Genomic DNA, 22,289 nt, shown 5'->3' with positions numbered 1-22,289 from the left:
CTGAGACCAAATAATTTAGGAATGACTCTATTTCTACTAAAAAGAAACAAACGGTAAGTTGAATTAGGTCAACCACAACCCAGCAGGCAATGACTGGGATCAAGGATAAGGTATATTCCATTTTATTTAAGTACATTTTTGTAACACTTACTATATGCCAGATGTTGTTCCACATGCTTTGTAACAATTAACTCTAATCTTCAAAACAACCTATATGAAGTACTATCTCTATTCAATAACTAAGAAAACTCTTTTCTTTCTGTTGGTGAAATTCAGAGTTAGGTGTACCTCATTTGATCCTGGCTGGGAGAAAAAGTCCACCATGGATATCATAGAAAAGTAATATAACAAAAGGAAAAAATTCATCTTTAAGACTCACAGGGGTACAATATTTCTAAAATAACTCATCACAAGAACCAAAAATAAATAAATTAGAAAATTTGTTAAAATCCTTAATTGAACGCAAAAACCAGGAACTCAAAACACAAAGGATTGGCCAAAATGTGACAGATCAATCAATAAAATTTCTCTACTATAATATTTCTAAACTTTTTCTATGTATGTGTAAAATACATATGTAGAATATGTATGCATAAATACATTTCATGAGCACATTTCATGTGTATGAAATGCATGTGTAAAATTCATATTTCAGATATCTTTGTACCCGATAGCTAGCACAGGCCCTGCACATGATAGGCTCTAAGAAAATGCTTGATGAATAAATCCACTCCTCCCTTTTCCATAAATAATTATGGAACATAGGAGTAACTTAAATAAACACATTGTAGCCTCTAAACAAAGTAGCCCTCAGTGTAATATTCTGTAGCCTAATATCCTCAACTGAAGAAGATAAATAGTATCTTAAATGTGCCCTTATTGAAGGGACCCTGTTTTGCATCTAAAGCATAAAGATTCCAAATCAAAGATTTTGGTTCCTTCTAGTGGGGCAAACATACCCATTAAAATATAAACAATTATTAGATGGTATTTTGAATTTTTAAAATCACCTTTTTATATTTAAAGGATTTTAATATCCATATATTCTAAAATAATTAACACCAACACTTCCCAAACAAATAAATAATTATAAGAAACCTGATAGATTAAGATTCTAGCTAGATTGGAAGGGGAAAGGTGATTAATGAGTTTTCAGATGAATAGAAGCTACCTCGGGTTGTTGCTATGGTGCTTTGACACTGCTTGGCAGCAATTTGAAGGCTTAATAGGAAAGAAGACAAATGAACACTACAGCGAAATTCACCAGAACACTAGTCATTGTTCCAACCACAATTCCATTGTGGTCTGAGTGATCCGAGAATAAATGCTTTCAAGGCACATCCATAAAAAAGGATTTTGTGAGTATCAGACAGGTATCTCAATATCGATCAGCGAAATAATAAAATCTGCCAGAGAGACTAATCAGAAAATAGATTTTTCTTCTATATTGTGATAATCATGTCCATGTTTATATTATTACATGATTTTAAACAAACCAGTCATTTTAGTAACATTTCATTATTCTTTCCAAAGATTTAAGACAAGTGGACATCTTTGTATTAAATAATGTAGCTGTCAGTATTTCTGACATTTTTGTTTTGTGACATGACAATCACAGTCCCTATTATTTAATAATTAGTTCTCTGGTAATGAAGTCCATTGTAATGAAGGTGACTGTGTAAAAATATATTAATTATTAAATCAGTTTTTATTATCTGTGATGTGGCTCAAAGACAGTCAGTGTTTCCTCTAAGCTACACACACACACACACACACACACACACACACACACACACAGACACACAGATGTTGCGCTAATGCATATGCCAGAGTGAGCTTCCCGAGGGCAGGAGTCTTTGTTTTGCTGAATGCTGTATCACTAGCACCTAAGACAGTTCCTGGAACATTAACACAACAATCCGTATATGTGGAGAAAATTGTGTCAGTTTAGGAAAAATCTCCCACCCTTGTTATCTGACCACCCCTGATATTTCAGCATGCTGGCCTGCCTTCAGCAATGATCCTATCAAGTCGGTACCGTGAGAAATCCCCTTTTCTTTCAGGTTTCCTTCTAGTAATTTTCCATCCACTGACCCTCACCGGGCTTCGTGGTTATAAACCCCTGCTTGGCCTCGTTGCAGTCAGAATTGAGTCTACTCTCTCTCCCCCACTGCAGTGGCCCCAACAGCTATCACCATGGCCTACCTTGAATACAGTCTGCCTTACCATCTCTAACCAGTGTCATGAGGAATTTTTTTCCTTTAACAGTCTTTTCCAGCAAGCCAAAGTACTGGCGTATACAATCTTATCTTCCCTTAAGTCCCTCAGCCTCCCCCTTCTCTCTTCTACTGTAATTCTCCCAGTTTGTCTAGAAGCAGGAAACAGCTTGAGCTAGCCATTGGAGAGCCCTAAAAACAATCTCCTTAAATAAAAGTTCATTTTTATCCTCTCTTGAAATATCATGACAAAGAAAATTCCACCACTGCCTGCTAGCATATTTCTTTGAGAAATAGTTATAGCTTTTGATTCATTTCAACAATTATTTATGAGGTCCTGGGCACTGGACTAAGAACCAGGCCTTGCACTCGTACTGAAGTTGCAATCAGTACAACTTGTGACATTCTCACCCTTAAAAGTTAGCAGTGTCAAAGACTCATGGAAGGAAGAAAGCTAGGCAATACCTGCCCCATGATGTTTTACAGACTCGGCAATGACCCTAAGGAGACCTTGGTATTTTCCCAAGAGAAGATTATGCCTTTAAACAGTGTTAACCTAGTTTATACATTAGGCTTTAACAAGAATGAATTCAAAGATTGAAAATTATCATATTAAGAATACTTCATCATATTTTGGGAAAAGTCCTTTGCTTTATTGTATAAATGACAATTTCAACAAGAGTATAAATTAGATATAATTATATAAACTTGAAGATAGGATATTTACATTTAAGCATCATTCTATTAATGGGCAGCTTAAATATATTCAGTATAATAAAAATTTAGAATGCTAAAGATAAGAATTCTGCTTGCCAACTCAGTAATTCACAAAGATTTACATAAAATTCCCATAAATTGATCTCAGAAACAGCAATGTTACATTTTCCATGAACATGAACTGTGAAATACTAATGATTGTGCTTTATATAATATTGTCTGAGGCAATTTTCATAGGAAATATGATCAAGATTCATAATTGCACAAATTTGAAAGGCCTTACATGTCTTATCACAAATTATACTGCTGTCATAGCTTACAAAGTAGTAATTGTAGTATTTCATAAACTGCTTACTGTTTAGAATTGTAAATTGTTTAGCTAATCCGTATAAACTTTCTGGCTGCAAATCTTTGATGCCATAGGTCTGGGTCAGGATATACTCCAGCTTCCAGTTGGACTCTCCCTTTAGATTTGCCTCGGTCAGATTCAAGTAATACTGCCACATATCCTATAATTAAAAACAGTAACAAAGTGTGGTTTATTTTTTGGCATAGAAGGCACTGTATAAGAGTCCATATTAAAATTTATGTGACATTCTTAATTTAAAATTGTAGTTATTAAAAGCAAAGCAGGAGGCTGGGTGTGGTGCCTCATACCTGTAATCCTAGTACTCTGAAAGGCCGAAGCAAGAGACAGCTTGAGGTAAGGAGTTCGAGACCAGCCTCAGCAGGAAGGAGACCATCTCTACTAAAAATACAAAAAATTAGCTGGGCATGGTGGTGCCTGCCAGTAGTACCAGCTACCACGGAGGCTGAGGCAGGAGGATCGCTTCAGCCCAGGAGTTTGAGGTTGTTTTGAGCTAGGCTGATGCCACAGCACTCTAGCACAGGCAACAGAGTGAGATGCTATCTCAAAAAAAAAAAAAAAAAAAAAGATAAAATAAAAATATAAAAACAAAGCAGGAATTAGTTTTAAAGAAAAAGAGCCTTGATTAAAAAAAAAACTCAGTCAGGCACAGTGGTTTATGCTTATAATCCCAGCGCTTTGGGAGGACAAGGTGGGAGGATTGCTTGAGGCCAGGAGTTCAAGACCAGCCTGGGCAATATAGCGAGACTCCATAACTACAAAAAAAATTTAAAATTTAGCCGGGCGTGGTGGTACGCACCTGTAGTCCCAGCTACTCAGGAGGCTGAGGTGTGAGGATCAATTCACACAACCTCAGAGGTAGCCATTCCTAATCATTTGTATAAATCAGTAGCGTGCTGGAGGGCAGTCTGTACCAGCTCACAAAAAGCTGATTATCACAGTTTTAGGAATGTTGTGAGTCAGCTTATGTCACTTTGGTAGCTTGAAATTGTCCAAGATGGGAGTATTTCAATCAAGGAAATTGGCAAACACTGTAAATCAAGACATTTTTTTCCCTCAATGAGCCAGTTGTTAGACATTTACCGGCACAATAGTGTTGTTCTAGACTTTATGTACAAAGTAAACATAAATATTTGGAATATGCATACCTACTTACCTTTCTGGCTTTTTAAAAAAAATAATGAAGTCTTAATATACAAACTATTTTGTATTTTAAAAATTACTTGGTACATGGGAGGGGAGAGAGGATCTGTGTGACGTATGTGGAGGAAGGACTCAGTATGACACTGGAATGGGGGCTAGGTATGACAAATGAGTGGACGAAGGGCTCAGTGTGACACATGAGAGGGACTCAGTGTTTAAGATGAGTAGGCAAGGGCTCAGTGTGATACACGGATGGGGAGGGGCTATAAGTCACAAGTGGGTGAGGGTCACATGCAGTGTGACATGTTAGGGGAGATGCTCCAGGTGACAGGTGAGTGGAAAAGAGCCTCAGGGTGACACATGAATGGGGAAGGGACTCAGTATGACAAAGAGGGGGACTCCCTAAGACACACAGATGGAGGAGGGGCTCAGTATCACACATGCATAGGGGAAGGGGCTCAGTGTAACACCTGTGAGAGGGAGGGGTCACAAGTGACACAAGAGTGGAGGAAGGATCAGTATGACACAAGATTGGGGGACTAAGTGTGACACATGAATGGGGACAGGGCTTGATATAAAACACAGATAGAGGGGAGTTTCCATGTGACACAAAAGTGGGGCAAGGATGCAGTATGACAGAGCAGTGAGAGGCCCTATGTGACACGTGGGTAGGGTGTTGGGCTCTGTGTGAACATGACGGGAGGTGGGACTCTATGGGACGCATCAGCATGGGAGGGGCTCTGTGTGATGCATGGGTGGAGAGGCTCCATGTGACACATGACCTTTAGTGTGATACATGTGTTGGGGGAGAGCCTATGTGTGACCCATGGGGGCTTACTGTGAAACACTGATGGAAGTGGGGCTACACAAGACACGTGATAGGGGAGGGGCTCTGTGGACCACATGAGTGGGGAAGGACTCAGTGTGACACATGGTGGGGGGCTTAGAGTCACATGAGAGGGGGCTTAAGTGACACTTTAGTAGGGGAGGGGCTCCTTGTGACTCATGAATGGGGGAGAGAAAAAAATAAAAAAATAAAAATTATTTGGTGCTATATGGGGAAAATCTTTCCATGTCAGTGCACATATATATACACATATACACATATAGACATATGTGTGTGTACATACATATCTGAGGTTCAGACCCAAAAAAAAAGTCACTAATAGTTGTAAAAAAATCCTTTGGACTATTTTATCAATTATTATATTTTCCCATATAATCAAATATTTATGTATTAAACCAGATTTCTGCTGCCCTACCTCCTCCTTCTGTTATTATGGGGAATAACAGAGCCATCTCCTATTTAAATTTGTCTAGGAAAAAAGTAAAATTATATCAACCCCAGCTTTAATTGAAGTGAATTCTTTTTTAAATTATATTTGTAGGAAGGGCAGTTACCCAAACTGAAGTATCCATAAGCTAAACGGCCAAACTGTTGTGCTCAATTGTTCTAAAGCATAAAGACATGAACATGTTCCAGAGAACTTCTGTCTCAAAAATAAATGTTCAACTCAAATTTTTTCTTTAAAATAATTTTTTTTTTGTTAACACTGAGTACTTAGTATGGGCCAAGCATTTTTCTAAGTGCTTTACATATAGATTTGTTCATGGAATCCTCATAGCGACTCAGTGAATTCAGTAATATTTTAATTCTCATTTTACAGAGGAATAAACTGGGACACAGAGAAGTTTAGTAATATGGCCCATGAGAGAGTACAGGTCCAGAGCCTACACTCTTCTTAACAATTATATTCCAGAGAAGAGGCATTAATATGGTTTAGTGAAAAGTTTCAATATGTATACAAGTCCCCAAATATGACACTATCCAATGAAAGCTTCATCTAAATAAATGCGAAATCCTTAGCAGGAAAGAAACACCCTCCCAAAGGCTAATGTTACCAGCCCACACTTAGAAAGTTCTGACAAATATTCCAAGCATAAAAAATAAAAAGGACATCATAAGATTTCAACATAAAATACATCTCAGATAGCTGTGCTGAGAAACATTCAACTAAACTAATGAAAACTGCAAAGACATGCATAAATATGGGGTCAACTCTGAAATCTGCCAACTTACCAATAATTTATAGTCACGAGGATCATACTGAAATAGTCTGACACCAGGATTGTTGGTCTGTTTTTCTAAAACACTCTTCACTGGCGTGACAGCAGGAGCCACAAACAAAGAAGTTATTGGACTTCCTGGAAAAAAACATATGCATATAAACATATTTTTTTAAAAATTGAATTTAACTATATTAAAAATATAAACAAGTTCCAGATTAAGAAATTAACAGAGCCAAATGAAGTGTGGATCATTGATGTAGGCTTACAACTATAAAGAGATAATTTTGAGAAAATAGGGGAATTTTTATTATTGATACCAAAAAAGTATTATTGGTTTTGTTAAGTTAATGTTATTGTGATTATATAAATTATCCATATATTTTAGCAATGACTATAGGGCTGAAATAGATGTTTGAGATTCACTTTCAAATTCTTCAGGAAAAAAATAAAAAGAATACAAACGGGATAGGCAAAGAAAATGTGGAAAAATCTTAATAGATGTTGAATATGAGTGATAAGTGCATGGGAGCTCTGTTGGACCATTCTCTCTGCTTTTCTATGTATATGAAAATTTTCATAATAAAAAAACAAGTCTATCACAAATAACACACACAAATACAAATAGAAAACTAGTTTTTTCTGTGCCTCTACCTAAAATAATATTCCAATTATTACGTAATAAGAATTTGATTAAAGTGTCACCATGTTTTATACACATCTATTATAGGAGTAAATTTCTTCCCAAGTTAAAAAAAATCTATCAGATGATGAAAAGTGGTCATTTTTACCAAGCCAATTCATTCTAGATGAGAGAGATACATTTCAAAAATGTTCCCCAATTACTGAAAAAAATGCATATTGATTTTTCTCTTCTCTGACTACTATAAAATGAGAACTCTTTTGTTAACTGTCAGTTTCTTGCTAGAGCTTCTTCTATTATTAATATTTTTCTTTTAATGCTGAGTAAGTGACAATGTCAATAAGGGCTTACAAGTAAGAGCTTAATATATTTTATTTAAAATTATTATGTAAGATATGCTTTGCTTTTTAAATTTTGAGAAATGAACAAGGCATACCAAAAGCAACTTGAGTCTAGCAAGTTAATAACAAATAGTAATATTTCTCTAAACTCAAAGATCTAGAAGAAATTTTGAGGTAGCTGAGGGTTGCAGAGGCCTTTGTGTTGACAGCTAATAAATAATGCTGGCCCCGTGGAGCTAATAGGAGCTTCTGTTGAAACTCAGTTGCAGGCCTCACCTTATGATTTGAACACTCGTCATATAATTATCAAAGGTAACTCAGAAAAGGCTAATGCTAGCAGGTTTTTTAATGAAACTTTTGATGTACTGAATCAGTAAATGTAGTGGATATTCACTGCTTTGCTCTAGCCTCTTGGACTGGGGAAATGCAAACAGAACATCACATTACCTTTTGTGTCTGAAAGAACCATAATGCTATCCCGGTGAGTGTGTCCATAAAATTGTCCTGCAATAATATCACTATATTTTCTAAAAATATTTATCAATTTCTCATTATAGTATTCTCTCATTGCTGTGATGCTCCTTGACGAGGGCAAATATCCCACTGGAACATGTGCTATGATGTACACCTGGGGAAAGAAACACAAGGAGGATGCATGAGCATATTTTTGCACATTTATCATAACTAAAGGACATTTGGATACCCAAGATTGAAAGTATATTAATTAAAATTTAGAAAGCAAATATCCCATCTCTCCTATTTATGACAAAAAGATGAAATATGAAACTATCAAGGTCACTATTTTTATACTTGTCTCATTTATACTACCCTGATGATATAAGATAACTATGACCCTGGTCACAATTTTTTGAATTGGCCTCTCTTTATAACAATAGGTGTCCATTAATCCTAAAAGCAGTAAAAGCAAAGCAAAATAAAAGAAACAGAAGAGGTGAGTCTATAACATGTTTCATGTGAAAACATCTTCAAATTCTAATACTTTTATTAATATCTGAGTCTGCCCCAAGGTTAATAAATACACAAATTTAATTTTCTGTTTATCCCCTGATGATTTTGGTCCGTGGGCCATACCTGCTCTTTATTTTGCTGAGAGCTGTTCAGTGTACTTTCCAGCCATTCAAATTGATTTGCTGGGTCAGTCTTGTTCAGGGTCATGACATTTGGACCATAGTACAAGTTCGTGTTTAGACTGATAATCCTAAGGTTCGGATTAGTTCCAACTTTCTGTGAATAAAAGCCACCTATAAACACAATTTAAAACACCACACAGACATATTCAGACATTGTGAAAGCAAACTCTTAAGGCTTACAGTACAGTTGGGAAGCTCATACTCATTTCTCACTGTTTAGTCTGAATATACCTAGGCTCTCATTAGATAAGAATCAGATATAATAAACATTGACTGAAAACCTACTATGTGCCAGGGCCAATGCTGTCACTTTCACATATTGAGGTAACAGTAATTGTATCCAGTATTCAGATGAAAAGATAACTAAGTGTTTGGGCAATAAGCAATGAGATTGATTTTGATAAAAGAAAGATTTATGCATTGATCCCTACTTTTATATGACTGTTGGGTTAAGATGGGAGAAATTGTGAAATAGAAAATCCAAAGAATGGCAACACACGTGGATCTTGCTGGAGACCACTGAGGAAAGAAAAGGTCAGCTAAGCCAGAGCTGTTCCAATCCCAGGGGAGAACAGGCTTGGAGGCATCACCCCAGTGCCCCCTCTGAACCAGCGGTGACAGGACACCCAAGGGACTGCTGCAATGACACTTTCAGAGCTGGTCATTGGGCTCTTTGCCCAGCTTTCTTTATCCTGGGCCCACTCAGCATCCATGCCTTTCCTTATCTTTCAATCACTGCCGATAACTGCCTCTTTAATTTCCTTTATTTTTCCCTGTAGTCATAACACCTTATGATTTTTACTGTAATAGTGGCAAGGCAGACAGGTTTGAATTTGTTGGAAGTGATTTTTGGAAAGCTGCGCTTTAGGCCCTAGTAGTAGAAGATAACAATAGTTTTCACTAGAGACTCTGGGATGACAAAATTTGAGGCCGTTTATGCAGAGCGTCTCTGCTCCAAATCACTTCTGCATTTAAGATTTTCACAGAAAGCTTTTTATGACTTTCAGCTTTAATATGGTACTCTAGCGTTTAACTGGAGATTTGACAGATACCACTGGAATGGGTATCGGTGTGACACTCACATGGCTCATTCTGCGGGCCAGCATTCCATGTGTCATCTTTTCTCTGCCTGCCTTTGTCTGCTTGAAGCTGAGCCTCCTTAGCATCCAGGGTCTCTTCAGGAATCGTGATCATTCTTTGTGGCTCTCCCTTCTACTTGCACAAGCTCTCTGTGCACCCTGCAAGTCTGAGGGTACAGGACTAGATGCAGTTCCCTAGAGTAATCAGGATTATGGCCTAATTCTAAGACAGCAGGACTCAAATTCATATATATGTTGTGATTAGCTGAGTGCTAACAAAAAAAACAACAAATAGTGGCAAAGCCAAAAGTTTAAGAAAAACAGTGAAAGAAAAACTTTCAACTGACAGAAGTCTAGGCATTAACTTAATATTTGTCTCAGAATTTTAAATCACCAAAGTCTTAGTTTAACCACTGGGCACCTGAGGGAAGCTCACAAAAATGTCAGGGATTTACATAATGATGCGTTGAGAGCCCCTGGAGCAGGGAACCTTTAGGCATGACCTGGGGAAGGCTTTCCTGTGCAATAATTATGCATCACCTTTCCAAGCGCCTCAAAGTCTATGTTAAAAGCTTAGTTATCCTCACTTTATCAGCTATTTGTTTTATACAATTGTGCTGCTTGTTTAAATGTCAGTGTCCAGTCTCTCTTCTCAATCAATTTTCCAATTAGAAACATATACTTTCATTTACATTCAAATCCAAAGTTCAGCTTTTGCTTCACGTGGGACATACCTACCTGACTGGGAGGAAAGGAAGGGAAGAGCTCCCTGTAAGACAAACAGGTTTGCCACATGTGTCACAGGCAATGTCACTACTCACTGTCCTCCAGAAACATTGTATACAGAGGCTCTCCAGAATTGGCGCACGCAAGCAAACATTAAAGATTTAAGTCATTAATCAATATGAATAAAAATGGAAGCAAAAGAAGGATAAGTAAGTCTCTTGCTTACCTCCCCTTAAAGTACGAACAGCTTCTTCATCTAGCCACGGTTTCCAGAGGTTTGCTACTGCATTGTACACTTTACTGGAGACTACAGGCAGTTGATCCTGGCCACAAACAATAAAATCCACCATTGAAACTTTAAAGACATACGGATTAAATAACTTAAACATTACTTGAATGCTGACTGCTATGTTAGGCATTTGGAGATGCAAGGATGAATACCAGATAGACTTAGTCTTCAAGGAATTTATAACTTTCTTGGGGAGTGGGGGACAAAATATAATCAATTAACTATAAGACAGTGTGCTGGGTGCTATCAGAGGGGTCCTGGAGGTGCAGAAGCAAGAACAATCAAGTATGGCCTGGGGAGTCAGGGTAAAAGGTGAAGAGAACATTTGAACCAAGCCTTGAACAAGAATTTTATCAATTTAATAAGAAAGAGCATCCAAACAGAAGCAATGGCACAAACAGAGACACAAACAGAGACATAGAGCCATGCAGTCCTAAATACAGAGAAAAGCTCGTGTCGTAGGATGGTCAGGGTATGCCAGGAGTGTGCTCATTAAAGAGATGCTGAAGGCAGGCTTGAGTCTGAATTACAGAGCCTGATGGAGCATGCCCAGGGAGTGGGAACAAATGATGATTTTAGAATTTAACAAAGTCCTCTGAAATGTTAAAGCTCTTACGAAGTTTCTTAACTCCTTGAATGAAGATTTATAACCACATGCTTTTGATTTGGAGAAGTCTATGGCAGCCTGAATCAATATGTTTTGATTTTTTTAATAATGTAAGTATAAAACATTATTTTTATTATCATAAAGTATCTTTAAGGTGACTCTAAGCTCTAGAGAAAAAAATAAACAAAACTTTAAGAAAGTAAATACTGAATAAAAATCCAGAAATTGTTTGTGAAATTGGATGTTTATTTCTATTTTTAAAAGAATTATATTTAAAAACTGAAGCCCCTCATCTTCACTTTCCTCATTTCCTTCTGTATATTGGTAAGATATACCTATTTTCTAATAGGCATTTCCCTCACAGTATTAATCAAAACACTTAGTTATTTTTTAAGATTATGCACAAGTCACATTAGTTCTTATGAAATGTGCCTAACACATGACAAAAATATGGATACATTTTAGCTGGAATTAATTGCCCAAAATATATTTACAGTTTATGTCAGAGATCAGGGTTACCTGTCTGAGAATTATACAACAGCTTAGCCAATCTACATTCTGATTAAAAATTGGTAAGCATCGTCATCATCATCATCATCACCATCATCATCACATAACGAAAAGCCACAAAGTCTTGGCCATTTGTTTACTTTGGGATGGATGCCAAAGTATAGTATGAGAATATAAAATCTTAAAATTATATAAAAATCACTCTAGATTTTCCTATTTTAAATATGAAAAACATGAGCACCAGAGAAGTTAAGTGATTTATTCAGGCATAGCTGGTCAGTATCAGAGATGGATCTAAATCCATGATCATTCTTAAGTCCAGCTGTTTACTGCACCATGTTTCCCTCTCATTCCTTTTTGGCTGTGACATGACTACTGCTGAGAAATGAGGTTTAATGGGAAGCAACCCACCCATAAGTTTGGTGGCACCAGTCTGTCCCAGACTGCTTCCTTGGGTGGCAAAAGGAAGGGATACCTGGGCTGCCCACACTAATACCTACTTCTGATATAATGGGTGGGAACACGCATCTCTATATATATGTTTATGTAGCTATGGTGCATGTACATGGGGGGTTTAAGGGAAAAATAGCACTTACCAAATGTATTAATATTTGTTCCTAATGTTCTCCAAATTTAGATATTAGTCTCTAGGAGAATTTATTGTAGAGCTTTCATGTTACATTTGGCATTCCTGAAACCGTGAGGTGGAAGGATGGCAGTAAAATAATAGAAAGAAGATTTTCTGATATAAAGTCATAAAGTAGGAAGAAAAAAAAATAACAGTTAAAGTTACACAGGCTTCCCAATTTCCCCTGGCTGTTTTTATAATAGGATATGTTATAAAAGTTAGATAGTATCTATATGTTTGAATATAAGATTTGACTTGACAAAAAGAGGACAAAGGTAAAACGAAACAAATCTTCAAAAGAGTCAAGAAAATTATCCCATGTCACTACTTAATGCTACAGTAATGCACAACACACTTACTGAGGGCTTATTATGTGCCAGGTAGTAAGATATGTCCTTTTCATATCTTATCACTAATTCTCACAAAAACTTTGCAAGGTAGGTATTATTGCTCCTGTTTACAAATGAGTGATCTATGGATCACAGATAATAAGTGGATCACCCAAGTTGGCCAATCTATTAGAAACAGGGTAGGTTAGAGATTTATATTCTAATGGATATGGCTCTAAAGCCCACATATTTTCCACTATCCCAGTCTGCCTGTCACGTAAGGCATATAAAATCAATGTGTGTGACCTCAGGTTCCTGGAGCTCATTAGTCCCCATGCTCTGTACTGTGTGGTCTAACATCTCAACAGGAACAAAAGTTGACCACTGTTTAAGAGGCTGACTCACAAAGACTCAATTATCATCCATCTCAAGATGGTAGGCCAAGGCCAAGAAGTCACTTGAAACTGAAGTTTGCCCTAGGGTGCAACTTTCCAAAATCACTATATTCAGGTTAGATTAGCTAAAATAATCAAAACCTCAAACCCCTCACTGATCATCCATTTGACGTGAGACGGAAAAGATACCCTAAGCAAAGAGGAAAATGTGGACAAAGAGAGGCATGAAAGTAATTATCATGTTTGGGAAATATTATGTATGTTAGGCAAGAGCAAGGGATGTATGAAAGTACGCTGGTCTAACTGAACACAGGTCTGGGGTGAACCGGTCCGGAATGTAGGCACTGCCACTAAGGGCTTGTGAAAACTTAGACAAACACTTAACATTACTGGGCCTCAGTTTTCTCATCTATAAAACGAAGGGTTGATGCAGACCAGTGTTCGGCAAACTTTTCCTATAAAGGGTAAGATAATATATATTTTAGAGTTATAGGCCATATGGTCTCCACTGCAACTACTCTACTCTGCCATTGTAACACAAGAGCAGCCGATACAGAATGAATGGAAACATAGCTGTGCTCCAAGAAAACTTCATTTACAAAAACAGGCAGCAGGCTGAATGTGGATCACAGGCAACAGTTTGCCAAGCCTTGGACTAAACAACAATCTCTGGGATCTCTTGAATTTATACAAATCTAAGGTTCTATACTACTACAACAGGACCCTGTAACCAGGACTGGTATCCAGCTTTTATGCACAGGTTGTTTATCAAATAACCATTCTGGTTGGAGCCAGGGCTACATCAGGCAATAAATATTCTGAACAAACTCTGCCTTGAATCACATCTTAATTAGATAAACAGGATTTGAACATGGACCTCCTTTGTCGGTTCTTACTGTAGTTTGTTATGTTTTTGTTTTTAATCACAATCTAGCTTGTATCAGAGTATGTAGATCTTTTTATACATAATAGAAATTGTGGAAAATGTAAATATTTGTCAACATTAACCTTCCTTGCTAACCCTGTCATGGAAATACAAATGAACAAGAACATTATTCAAAAGAAAGGAGAAACTGAAAAAGATTATGAAGGTAAATGGGTATTAATAACCACAAACTGGGTAATTTGCTTCTGAAAACTCACTACTGACACAACTCTTTATGAATTATCAAAAGAATCCTCTTAAAGTCCCCAGAGCACTTGTCCTTGCCTTGTTGGATGGTTAGGATTAAGAGCACACTTTACATGACCCAGTCCCATGCCCTATCACTGGCTCGTCATTGTCATAATCTTGACACTACTAGTAGGACAAATCCTTGAAGCACTTTTGGAATTTGATGTCAAATTTACCTGTGGCCAATAGTCATGATTACCCAGTGCAGGGAAAACCTTTATATTTGGAAAGAGCCTCTGAATGGTGGTTGTCATATTAGTGATCACATTTATAACAGTTTCTGTAGAGAGTTCAGTTGGTGGAACATGAGGTGGGCTATCCCTGAAAAAAAGACAGAATCATAAAGAACAAATCAGTTTTCATAAAATGCCACTAGACTTATGCATGATGCCTGGCTATCGAATAGAATTTTCTATTCTATAAAATAGAAAATTAACAAAAACGTAATACAAAAAATATACCAGAAATCCTAAAGTCCCAGTCTCTTTCACTGCCAGATTGAAGATTTATGAGAGATAAAAAGCTACATCAATTAAAAGCACAGATTATAGAGCCAAAATGATTGAATTCAAATCCCAGTTTTGCCAATTACTAGTTGTGTATACTTGGGTAAGTTATATTCTCAGTGCCTTCATTTCCCCATCTGTAAAATGGGAAAAATAATAATATCTATTGTAAAGAGTAAAAAAATTACCATGTATAGATTAATCAAAACAGTGCTTAGCACAAAGTAAACACTCTACAAGTATTAGCCATGGTCATTATTCCACGTACAAGAAATACAGACCTCTTTACTTTGATGTGGAACTAGCTATACCACTTGAAGATGATGCTTTACAAAATTGCCATGACTGGTTAATTCCTACTGTTGCCTTTTGCCTTTGATTATTTAATCAATACCTATTATTACATTAATCAACACCTCAAGACACTGATACAAATCAGCTGTTTATGAACTTATCTCTTTGTTAACACTAACAAATCTCTAAGCCTGTATCCAAAAAGAATATATTGTGACTTCTAAAATTGTTCTTATTTCTAATAATGTTGATTCATTTGACCTAGTATTTTTTTAACCCAAATAATTCTTATGGCATAATTCATCTTTGTATGGAATTTACCATTCTAATGAAACTGAGGGTACTGTGGATAAGTACTGAGTAATTCACAGTGTTTCTACAATAACTTACCCTGTCCATATCATGAAAGATGCTTCTTGTCCTGAATTTTTAATAAAATCAAATGCCGACAAAATAAGTTGATACGGAGAGTCACACAGAAAGTCTCCAAAAGGACCAGGATTGGAGGCATTTGCACCTCGGGATGAAGAACATACTTTTGTGTGGTCATCTGTGATGTGGTAAGTAGGGTCTAAGTGTAAGTCCGTCACATGCCAAAATTGTCCTGTCGATTAGGAAAAAAATGCTGATGAATCTACTTTTTTGATTTTGAATTATCATACAAATGTATACAGTGAGACTAGAGACAGCCTATGATGGAGGCTTAGTAATTTAAATGTTCATATGTCCAAAGTTAAATACAACCCTTCCCAGTGAGGAGATAAGGATTCAAAGAACAGTAGGAAGAATTTAGCATTTATGTGTGTCAAAACTGAAGAGCTCAGTTAATACTGACTACCAAGGAAGGCTACATAACAAGGAGAAGTTTGCATAGTAAAATATATGGAGATATTATTCCAGGAGGTCAGTGACAATATCATCTTGTGTCTTATATATAGCATGTCTCTTGGCAGAATTTAAGGTTTTGGAAATTATTTACATTCTTCTTGTAGAAAATCAGCATAGAAATGTGCAGTTTGTTAGGATTGCATGGTGAGTAGATTGTAGAACAAGGAACTATAGATCACTCAATTTCTTATATAACCTTGCCTCTCAACATAAATTGAAAGAACATAAATCTTTAGTACTAGCTTTAAGACAAAAACAGGAATTCCCAGTGGTTCTTACAAATTATTTAGTAGAAGTACATCTTCTGTCATACACTTGTATAAAATGTTAATACTATTAAGGGAAGCAGTCATTAAGAAGGATGCTTCCATTGGGTTTTCAGGAACAAGCCAAACCCATTTAAATCCATAACGGCTCAGAAATCATCTTAAGGAAGAGTCTTTCACTGAAGGTAATAGTAGAACAAATAATCATAGTAGTGTCTCTCTATATTAAGCATTTACCATGTGCCAGGCACTGTGATAAGCAATTTAAATGTACTATGTCATTTCATTCTCAAAACTACTCTCTGAAGTAGTAATAATGATTCTCATTTTAGAAGTTGAGAAACTAATGCAAGATCAATTAGGACATTTACTCAAGTATACACAGCTAATAAATGACAGAGTCAAACCCTAAACCCTCATTTTGAAGGGCCCCCAAGTTTGCTTATATATAATTTCCATACATAGAAAATGATTTTGCTGCCTTCTCATAAACAATTTTCAAATTGTTTTAATATTGAGTTTTCTTCACACTTTGAGTTTTTGAATTCGCTCTGATTATGACTAATTTACATCACAAACACATCAGAAGTGGAAAAGTAGCATATACCATACCGGAAGCAAGAGCAAATAAGTTAAATGCAAACTTTTATCTAAACAAAGATGATAAAACTTGAATAGAACCCAAAGCTGGGAGTGAAAAGTTAATTTGTTAAGGTGGAAAAGGTGAGCTATTTTTTGATTGTTGTTTCTTCCCAACATTGTTATTGTAATAGTTTTATAACATATTTAAGTTCACAAAAAGTGGTAGACAAAAGATTCAGAAGAAAGTAGACTTAAAATAGTCTTTACGGCTAATGACTCAGCACTTAGTCACCATTTGAAAATATCTGCAAGAGTAATTTGATTTATTTTATTTCATAATGCAGAAAATAACCCAACCTTTATTGCCAGCTTAGATATAATTTATCCAGCACACAAAGTAGTGATGGTCAATAGCTCAGAGGATGCCTTTCCTTGGGGTATAAGTAGATAATGCAACTCATTTTAAAGTAAACAGGTATTTTTATTATTTGTAGAATGTTAAGGTATAGTAAACTGTACACAACAGTATGTAACCAGCTCTATGAACAAAAATGCCTTTTTGCAGTTTTCTTATGTTTCAAGTTCCCAGGCTGGTAAGATTTGCTGACCAGAACTTTGTGATTTTCTCTTTCATTGATCCCATCCCTTTTGAGTTGTTCTTCAGAAACAGTAAGGAGCTAATTACAAGGCCTTAAAATACACGATAGTTCAGAGAAGTCAAGCAGCTTTCCACGATGAACCTATTCCCCACTATCTGCATGCACACATAACTGAAAGAATGACCGATATTACCCCCTAGCTCATTACACTACTAAAGTCTCCACCCTGAAGAGGCTTACCTGCCACTTTTTGATCATGTAATGTATGTGCCAGTATGATTTCTCACTGTGCTTGCATGCCCTGCACTCCACCCCAAACATGTAATGATGCTAAGTCACTTCATGCATTATTTGCATTATTCATTTCCCCTCTAGGTAAAACCCTGACCCCACCAGTCAGAGAGGGGTATTGAGACAGTCCTTCCACCTTTCTGATGATGTCCTCCACAATAAATTTCCTTTCTTCCTAGACAATCCTCCTTGTCTTAGTAATTGGCTTTCTGTGTGGCAAGCAACTGAGTCTAGGGGGGAAAAAAAAAACCTTCATGGGTTCCTTAACAAGTATAGTGTTGTGGTTAAGAGTGGAGAGTCAGGCTGTCTGACCTCCAATCCAAGCTGTGCCACCTACTAATCTAGCTGTGTTATCTTGACCTGTTTCACCTGTAAAATGGGAATAATAATAGTACCTAACGTAAGGTTCAAGCGACTTAGTAGAAGTAAAGTCCTTAGAAAGTATAAGATACCAAGTAAGCTCTATGTTAATTTTCCTGTTATTATTTTGTAACTGCAAACGTTGAATTTCAAATTCTCCATTTCCAAGTAATACTTAAAATTCATTGAGCACTTATGATATGTTTAGTACTGCTTTTTATGCTTTACATGTATTAACTCATTATTATTTCCATTTTACAGATAAGAAACTGAAGTGCACAGAGATTAAGTTCAAGTTGCATATATCATTCGCAACAGATCTAAAATACGAATCCAGGATGTCTGACTCCAGTGTCTATGTTGGCCTTAACGGCACACACTGCCTGTGTGTGCTCACATTCAAATATCCTCAGTCTCACTTGCCTCACAAGAAAATAGATAATGACAACATCTACTTATGAGATACTGTGAAGATTAAGAAAAATGAGATTATAAACAGAATCAATTTTTATAAACCAAAACTTGAAATGTATTAAGGGCATATCCCTCTGATGTAATCTAGTACCTGGATTTATATATCTCCAGCATCTAGAATATGCCTGACCTGCAACAGGCCTTCAACAAATACTCTTTATTTAGACGTGATGACATTTAGGCGAAGACAAGTTTCAAGATTTCCTCAAGATCACACGATGACTCAATAATGAAAGCTCACCTGGAACCAGTCTCTCCTGTCTAATGCTCTTCCTACTACACAGCATTGCCAGACAGAGAAATGAGGGGGTAATTACTTAGACTCACTGAGACATACCTTTAAATAGAATCCAAGAACAGAGCTCTGACAGGTTCTTAACCTGGGATTTCTGAATAACGAACCTCAGGAGGTCTCACTTCCCACCCCTAATGGAATTGTATACAAAACGCTATACGCAGGTGTATGTGCACATATGCCTGTATGTGTTTCCAAGGCCACTGACGGGCCGTGGCAGAGCCCACATTCCAATGCAGGTTCCCTGGCTCAGAGCCCAGAGTTGTTTTCACTATATCATAACTACTTTCTTGTTCTGCAGACCATCTTTAAAAAGATTTCCAAAAACGTCTGTGTGTGTGTTCAACACATCTAGGTAAATGCTCAAAATTATAGCAAAAAATCTTGAAGTTAAAGAAAATGTTATAGTTTATCCTAAAGGACCCATGAATCATACATAGTTCTTATGTTTGGACATGTGGTTGTTGTTTAAATAGGTGTTTGACTATAGGAACTTGAGAGGGCAGAAAGCTGAGACTAGAAATTTAAACACACAAACACAAAACAAGCAAGCAGGAGCCAGGCATGCTGGATGTTTAAAAGCAAGTCCAAGCATTTGGGGCTGGGAGGAGGGGGAAGGAATGGTCACATCAAGTGGAAAACATGTAAAATGAGACACGCAATGTGAATTGTGAAACTGAGTTTCACTTCAGACCTTGGAACTCCAGTTACCCACCTCCCTTCCTCTTCAATAGTTGGTCATTCAACCATGCAGCTGTCCCAAGAAAATGTTCATTGGGTCCTTCAGCTGCCAGATCCTTAAAACCAAAAGGTGAATTTGCCATCGGTTGGCCTCATGCAACCTGAGACATTTAATCTCAAAATCCTCAATAGTCATGGAACTAAAGTAAAACAACTCCAGCTTAAATAAACGCAGAAACCAACATACATAAACATATTGGGGCAATATCTTGTTATGACTGACATTTGCCACAGTTGGGAAACCAGATTTACAGTTCTTGTTTCAGATTGCCTGACAGCTGAGAGTCATGAGGACTTGGCTTTCCGACAAAGAGAAGACATTTGCCCAGAGCATTCCCAAAGTCCTGAGAGAGAGCAGAGACAGAAAGAGAAGTTTCAGCACTAAACGTACTACTGACTCCCAGGGACAGCTCTCCACTTCTCTAATTTTATTTTTCCTCTAACTGAGCCATTATTTTTAAAGGGAGTCGGGGAGGTGGGGGCGTCTTGATTTTTAAAACTGAACGCTCAGATGACATTGTATAATCTCATCAAACATTTATCTATTCTGGACCAATGATTCTCAAACTTTAGCCTCTATCAAAATCACCTGCAGAGTTTGCTAAACAGCGGATTGTCGGGCCCCACCTTCAGAGTTTTGGATTCCGTAGGTCGAGGGTGGGGCTGAGAATTTGCAATTCTAACAAGTCAGGTGCAGCTGAGCTGCGGGTCCCAGCCCACACTTAGAAACTGGCACTGTAACAGGCCCTGGGGTGAGTGTTGAGTCGCCCTCTGACTGGGGCAGCGGCAGGAAAAGCCACTCGGCAGAGCAGGGCAGAAGTTACTCTGAGCGCGACTGAAATCTACCCCCCAGAGGTGAAGGGGAAACTGCAGTCCCGCTCCGCCCGGGCAGGTTCGGGGCAGGTGGCAGACGCCCACCTCCCGCCGTCCTTTTCCCGGGAGACCTGCAGCATTTCCTTCCTTCCCCCAGACCCAAGCGCCGAGGACGCAGGACGCAAGCAAATGCCCCCTGGCGGAGTCCCGCCCTTGGAGCGCCCCCACTGGCGCGGGCATTTCCCCCAGCCCAGCCCCGACCTCCCGGCGCGACGACCCCGCTCCCCGCCCCCTCGGTCGCGGTCGCCCTGGGCCTGCCCGCGCCCCGCAGCCGCCGTCCGCGCCCGCCGCGTCGGGGCCCAGCCGGCCGGGCCTCGGCCGCCCCCGCGCACTTTCCCCGACTTCGCTCGGGCGCTTCCGCCCAGCGCTCGGCAGCGCCTGGGAGCAGGAGGGTCGCGGCGACTCACCCACCGCCGGAGCGGGGCCCCGGCCGCCAGCGGGCGCCAGGGGCAGCCCGAGGCCGGGGCGGCCGTACCAGGCGGCCAGCAGACAGCAGACGAGAGCGCCCAGCAGCGCCATGGCTGCCGTGGCACGGGGCGGGGAGACGCGCGCTGTCCCGCGGTTCCCCTCGGACCGTCAGGCCCGGGGTGGGGAGGAGGTAGAAGAACGACGCGGTGTAGACGCCCAGCCTATCACGTGCAAGGGCAGGTTCCGCCGCGGGTCGGTTAGCCTGACCTTCGGCCGTTGCATAGCCATTAGCATTCTTGCTTCTTAGCGTCAGTGACTGGCCTGGGGAGGAATGTTCTTCGGCCAACTCCACGCAGATCATCTTCCTTATACACCACCAGGCCCTAAATGGATAGGGCTCCTCAGCAAGATGAGATGCAGAAAGCCCCGAAGTATCATGATTTGGACAAGACCAGCAGAAGTTTCGGATAGCGCAGTGGATCTCCAGTTGTAGTCTCTGGAGCAGCAGCACCACCTGAGAACTCTGAGATGCACATTCCCAGGCCCCAACCCAGACCTATAGAATCAGAGTCTGGGGCTGGAGCCCAGCAATTTCTGCAATTTGCGTTTTCACAAGCCGTGATGGTGATGTTTGAGAACCACTGCTCAAACACAACGGGTGTTGTTTTTTTTTGTTTTTTTTTTAATAGAATATGTCTTAGAATCATGCTCTATGCATTCTAGAGATGCATGGAAATCATAGAGGCGGTTGATTTTACTCTTTCAAAAAATATTTGAAGATATTTAGTCTGGCAAAGAAGCCCAAATCCCCAAAGAGCCTTGGGTCCTATGCTCTGTGTTCCTCCTCTTAACATTTATGAGAATGCTGACCTCGTTAAGACAATACAGCTAAGAACTTAAATTCTATAAGGTGTGGAATTCCTTTGGAGAAGAAAATGTCTTCCAGAAATACTAACTTCCTAAAAGATGTTGTAGAGTGTATTTGTTTCCCATCAAAGACAACCTTTTTTTGTACTCTGTGTAATTTAATGAGAGTGAGTCTCATAAAAGGGGCTTTGAAATGAGAATCAAGGCGCCTCTGTTTCCATTTCAAGTCCTGCCAGGGCTGTCCAAGTCTTGCCTCAGCTTTGGGATGATTCAAAAGCGTTTCAAAAACCAAAATGCATTCCAATGGTGGACAAAATGGTCCTTGGAGTTTCTCAGTCCACAACTTCCAGAGTATGGGAGAAAATGAAGCAGGAAAAAAAATGGTGAGCTACTGAGGGAGAACAACTTTAAGGATAGCAAAATAACATGTGACTTTCTAGTACAAACATTTTAAAGACAGGAA

At 38.6% G+C, this 22,289-nt stretch overlaps 1 protein-coding gene across 2 annotated transcripts; it reads right to left on the bottom strand.

Annotated features, from left to right (window-relative positions):
* Positions 1–2,847: 2,847 nt before the first annotated feature.
* SMPDL3A (sphingomyelin phosphodiesterase acid like 3A) lies at positions 2,848–21,244 on the bottom strand. Of its 2 annotated transcripts, XM_045544286.1 has the most exons (8): positions 20,959–21,244; positions 15,573–15,786; positions 14,559–14,703; positions 10,677–10,773; positions 8,587–8,756; positions 7,942–8,122; positions 6,524–6,648; positions 2,848–3,442 (listed from the first exon to the last, which is right to left on the bottom strand). In XM_045544286.1, exons 1-8 carry the CDS (start codon positions 21,068–21,070, stop codon positions 3,125–3,127), a joined length of 1,362 nt encoding a protein of 453 aa, XP_045400242.1. In that variant the 5' UTR covers positions 21,071–21,244; the 3' UTR covers positions 2,848–3,124. The 2 variants fall into 2 exon arrangements, with proteins under 2 accessions (XP_045400242.1, XP_045400244.1); XM_045544288.1 differs by lacking the exon at positions 15,573–15,786 and having other exon boundaries at positions 20,959–21,171.
* Between the last annotated feature and the right edge of the window lie 1,045 nt (positions 21,245–22,289).

Source organism: Lemur catta, chromosome 2, assembly GCF_020740605.2.
Source record: "Lemur catta isolate mLemCat1 chromosome 2, mLemCat1.pri, whole genome shotgun sequence".
NCBI lineage: Eukaryota > Metazoa > Chordata > Mammalia > Primates > Lemuridae > Lemur > Lemur catta.
Note: the sequence above shows the minus strand (reverse complement) of the source record. Positions and strands in the feature narration are given on the sequence as shown.

Coding starts and splice junctions, on each gene's coding strand:
- SMPDL3A (XM_045544286.1), bottom strand. CDS start 21,070: ATGGCGCTGCTGGGCGCTCTCGTCTGCTGTCTGCTGGCCGCCTGGTAC. Junction 10,774..14,558: donor ATCATGACTATTGGCCACAG/GTAAATTTGACA, acceptor GTTTGTGGCCAG/GATCAACTGCCTGTAGTCTC. Junction 3,443..6,523: donor CTCGTGACTATAAATTATTG/GTAAGTTGGCAG, acceptor TTTTAATTATAG/GATATGTGGCAGTATTACTT.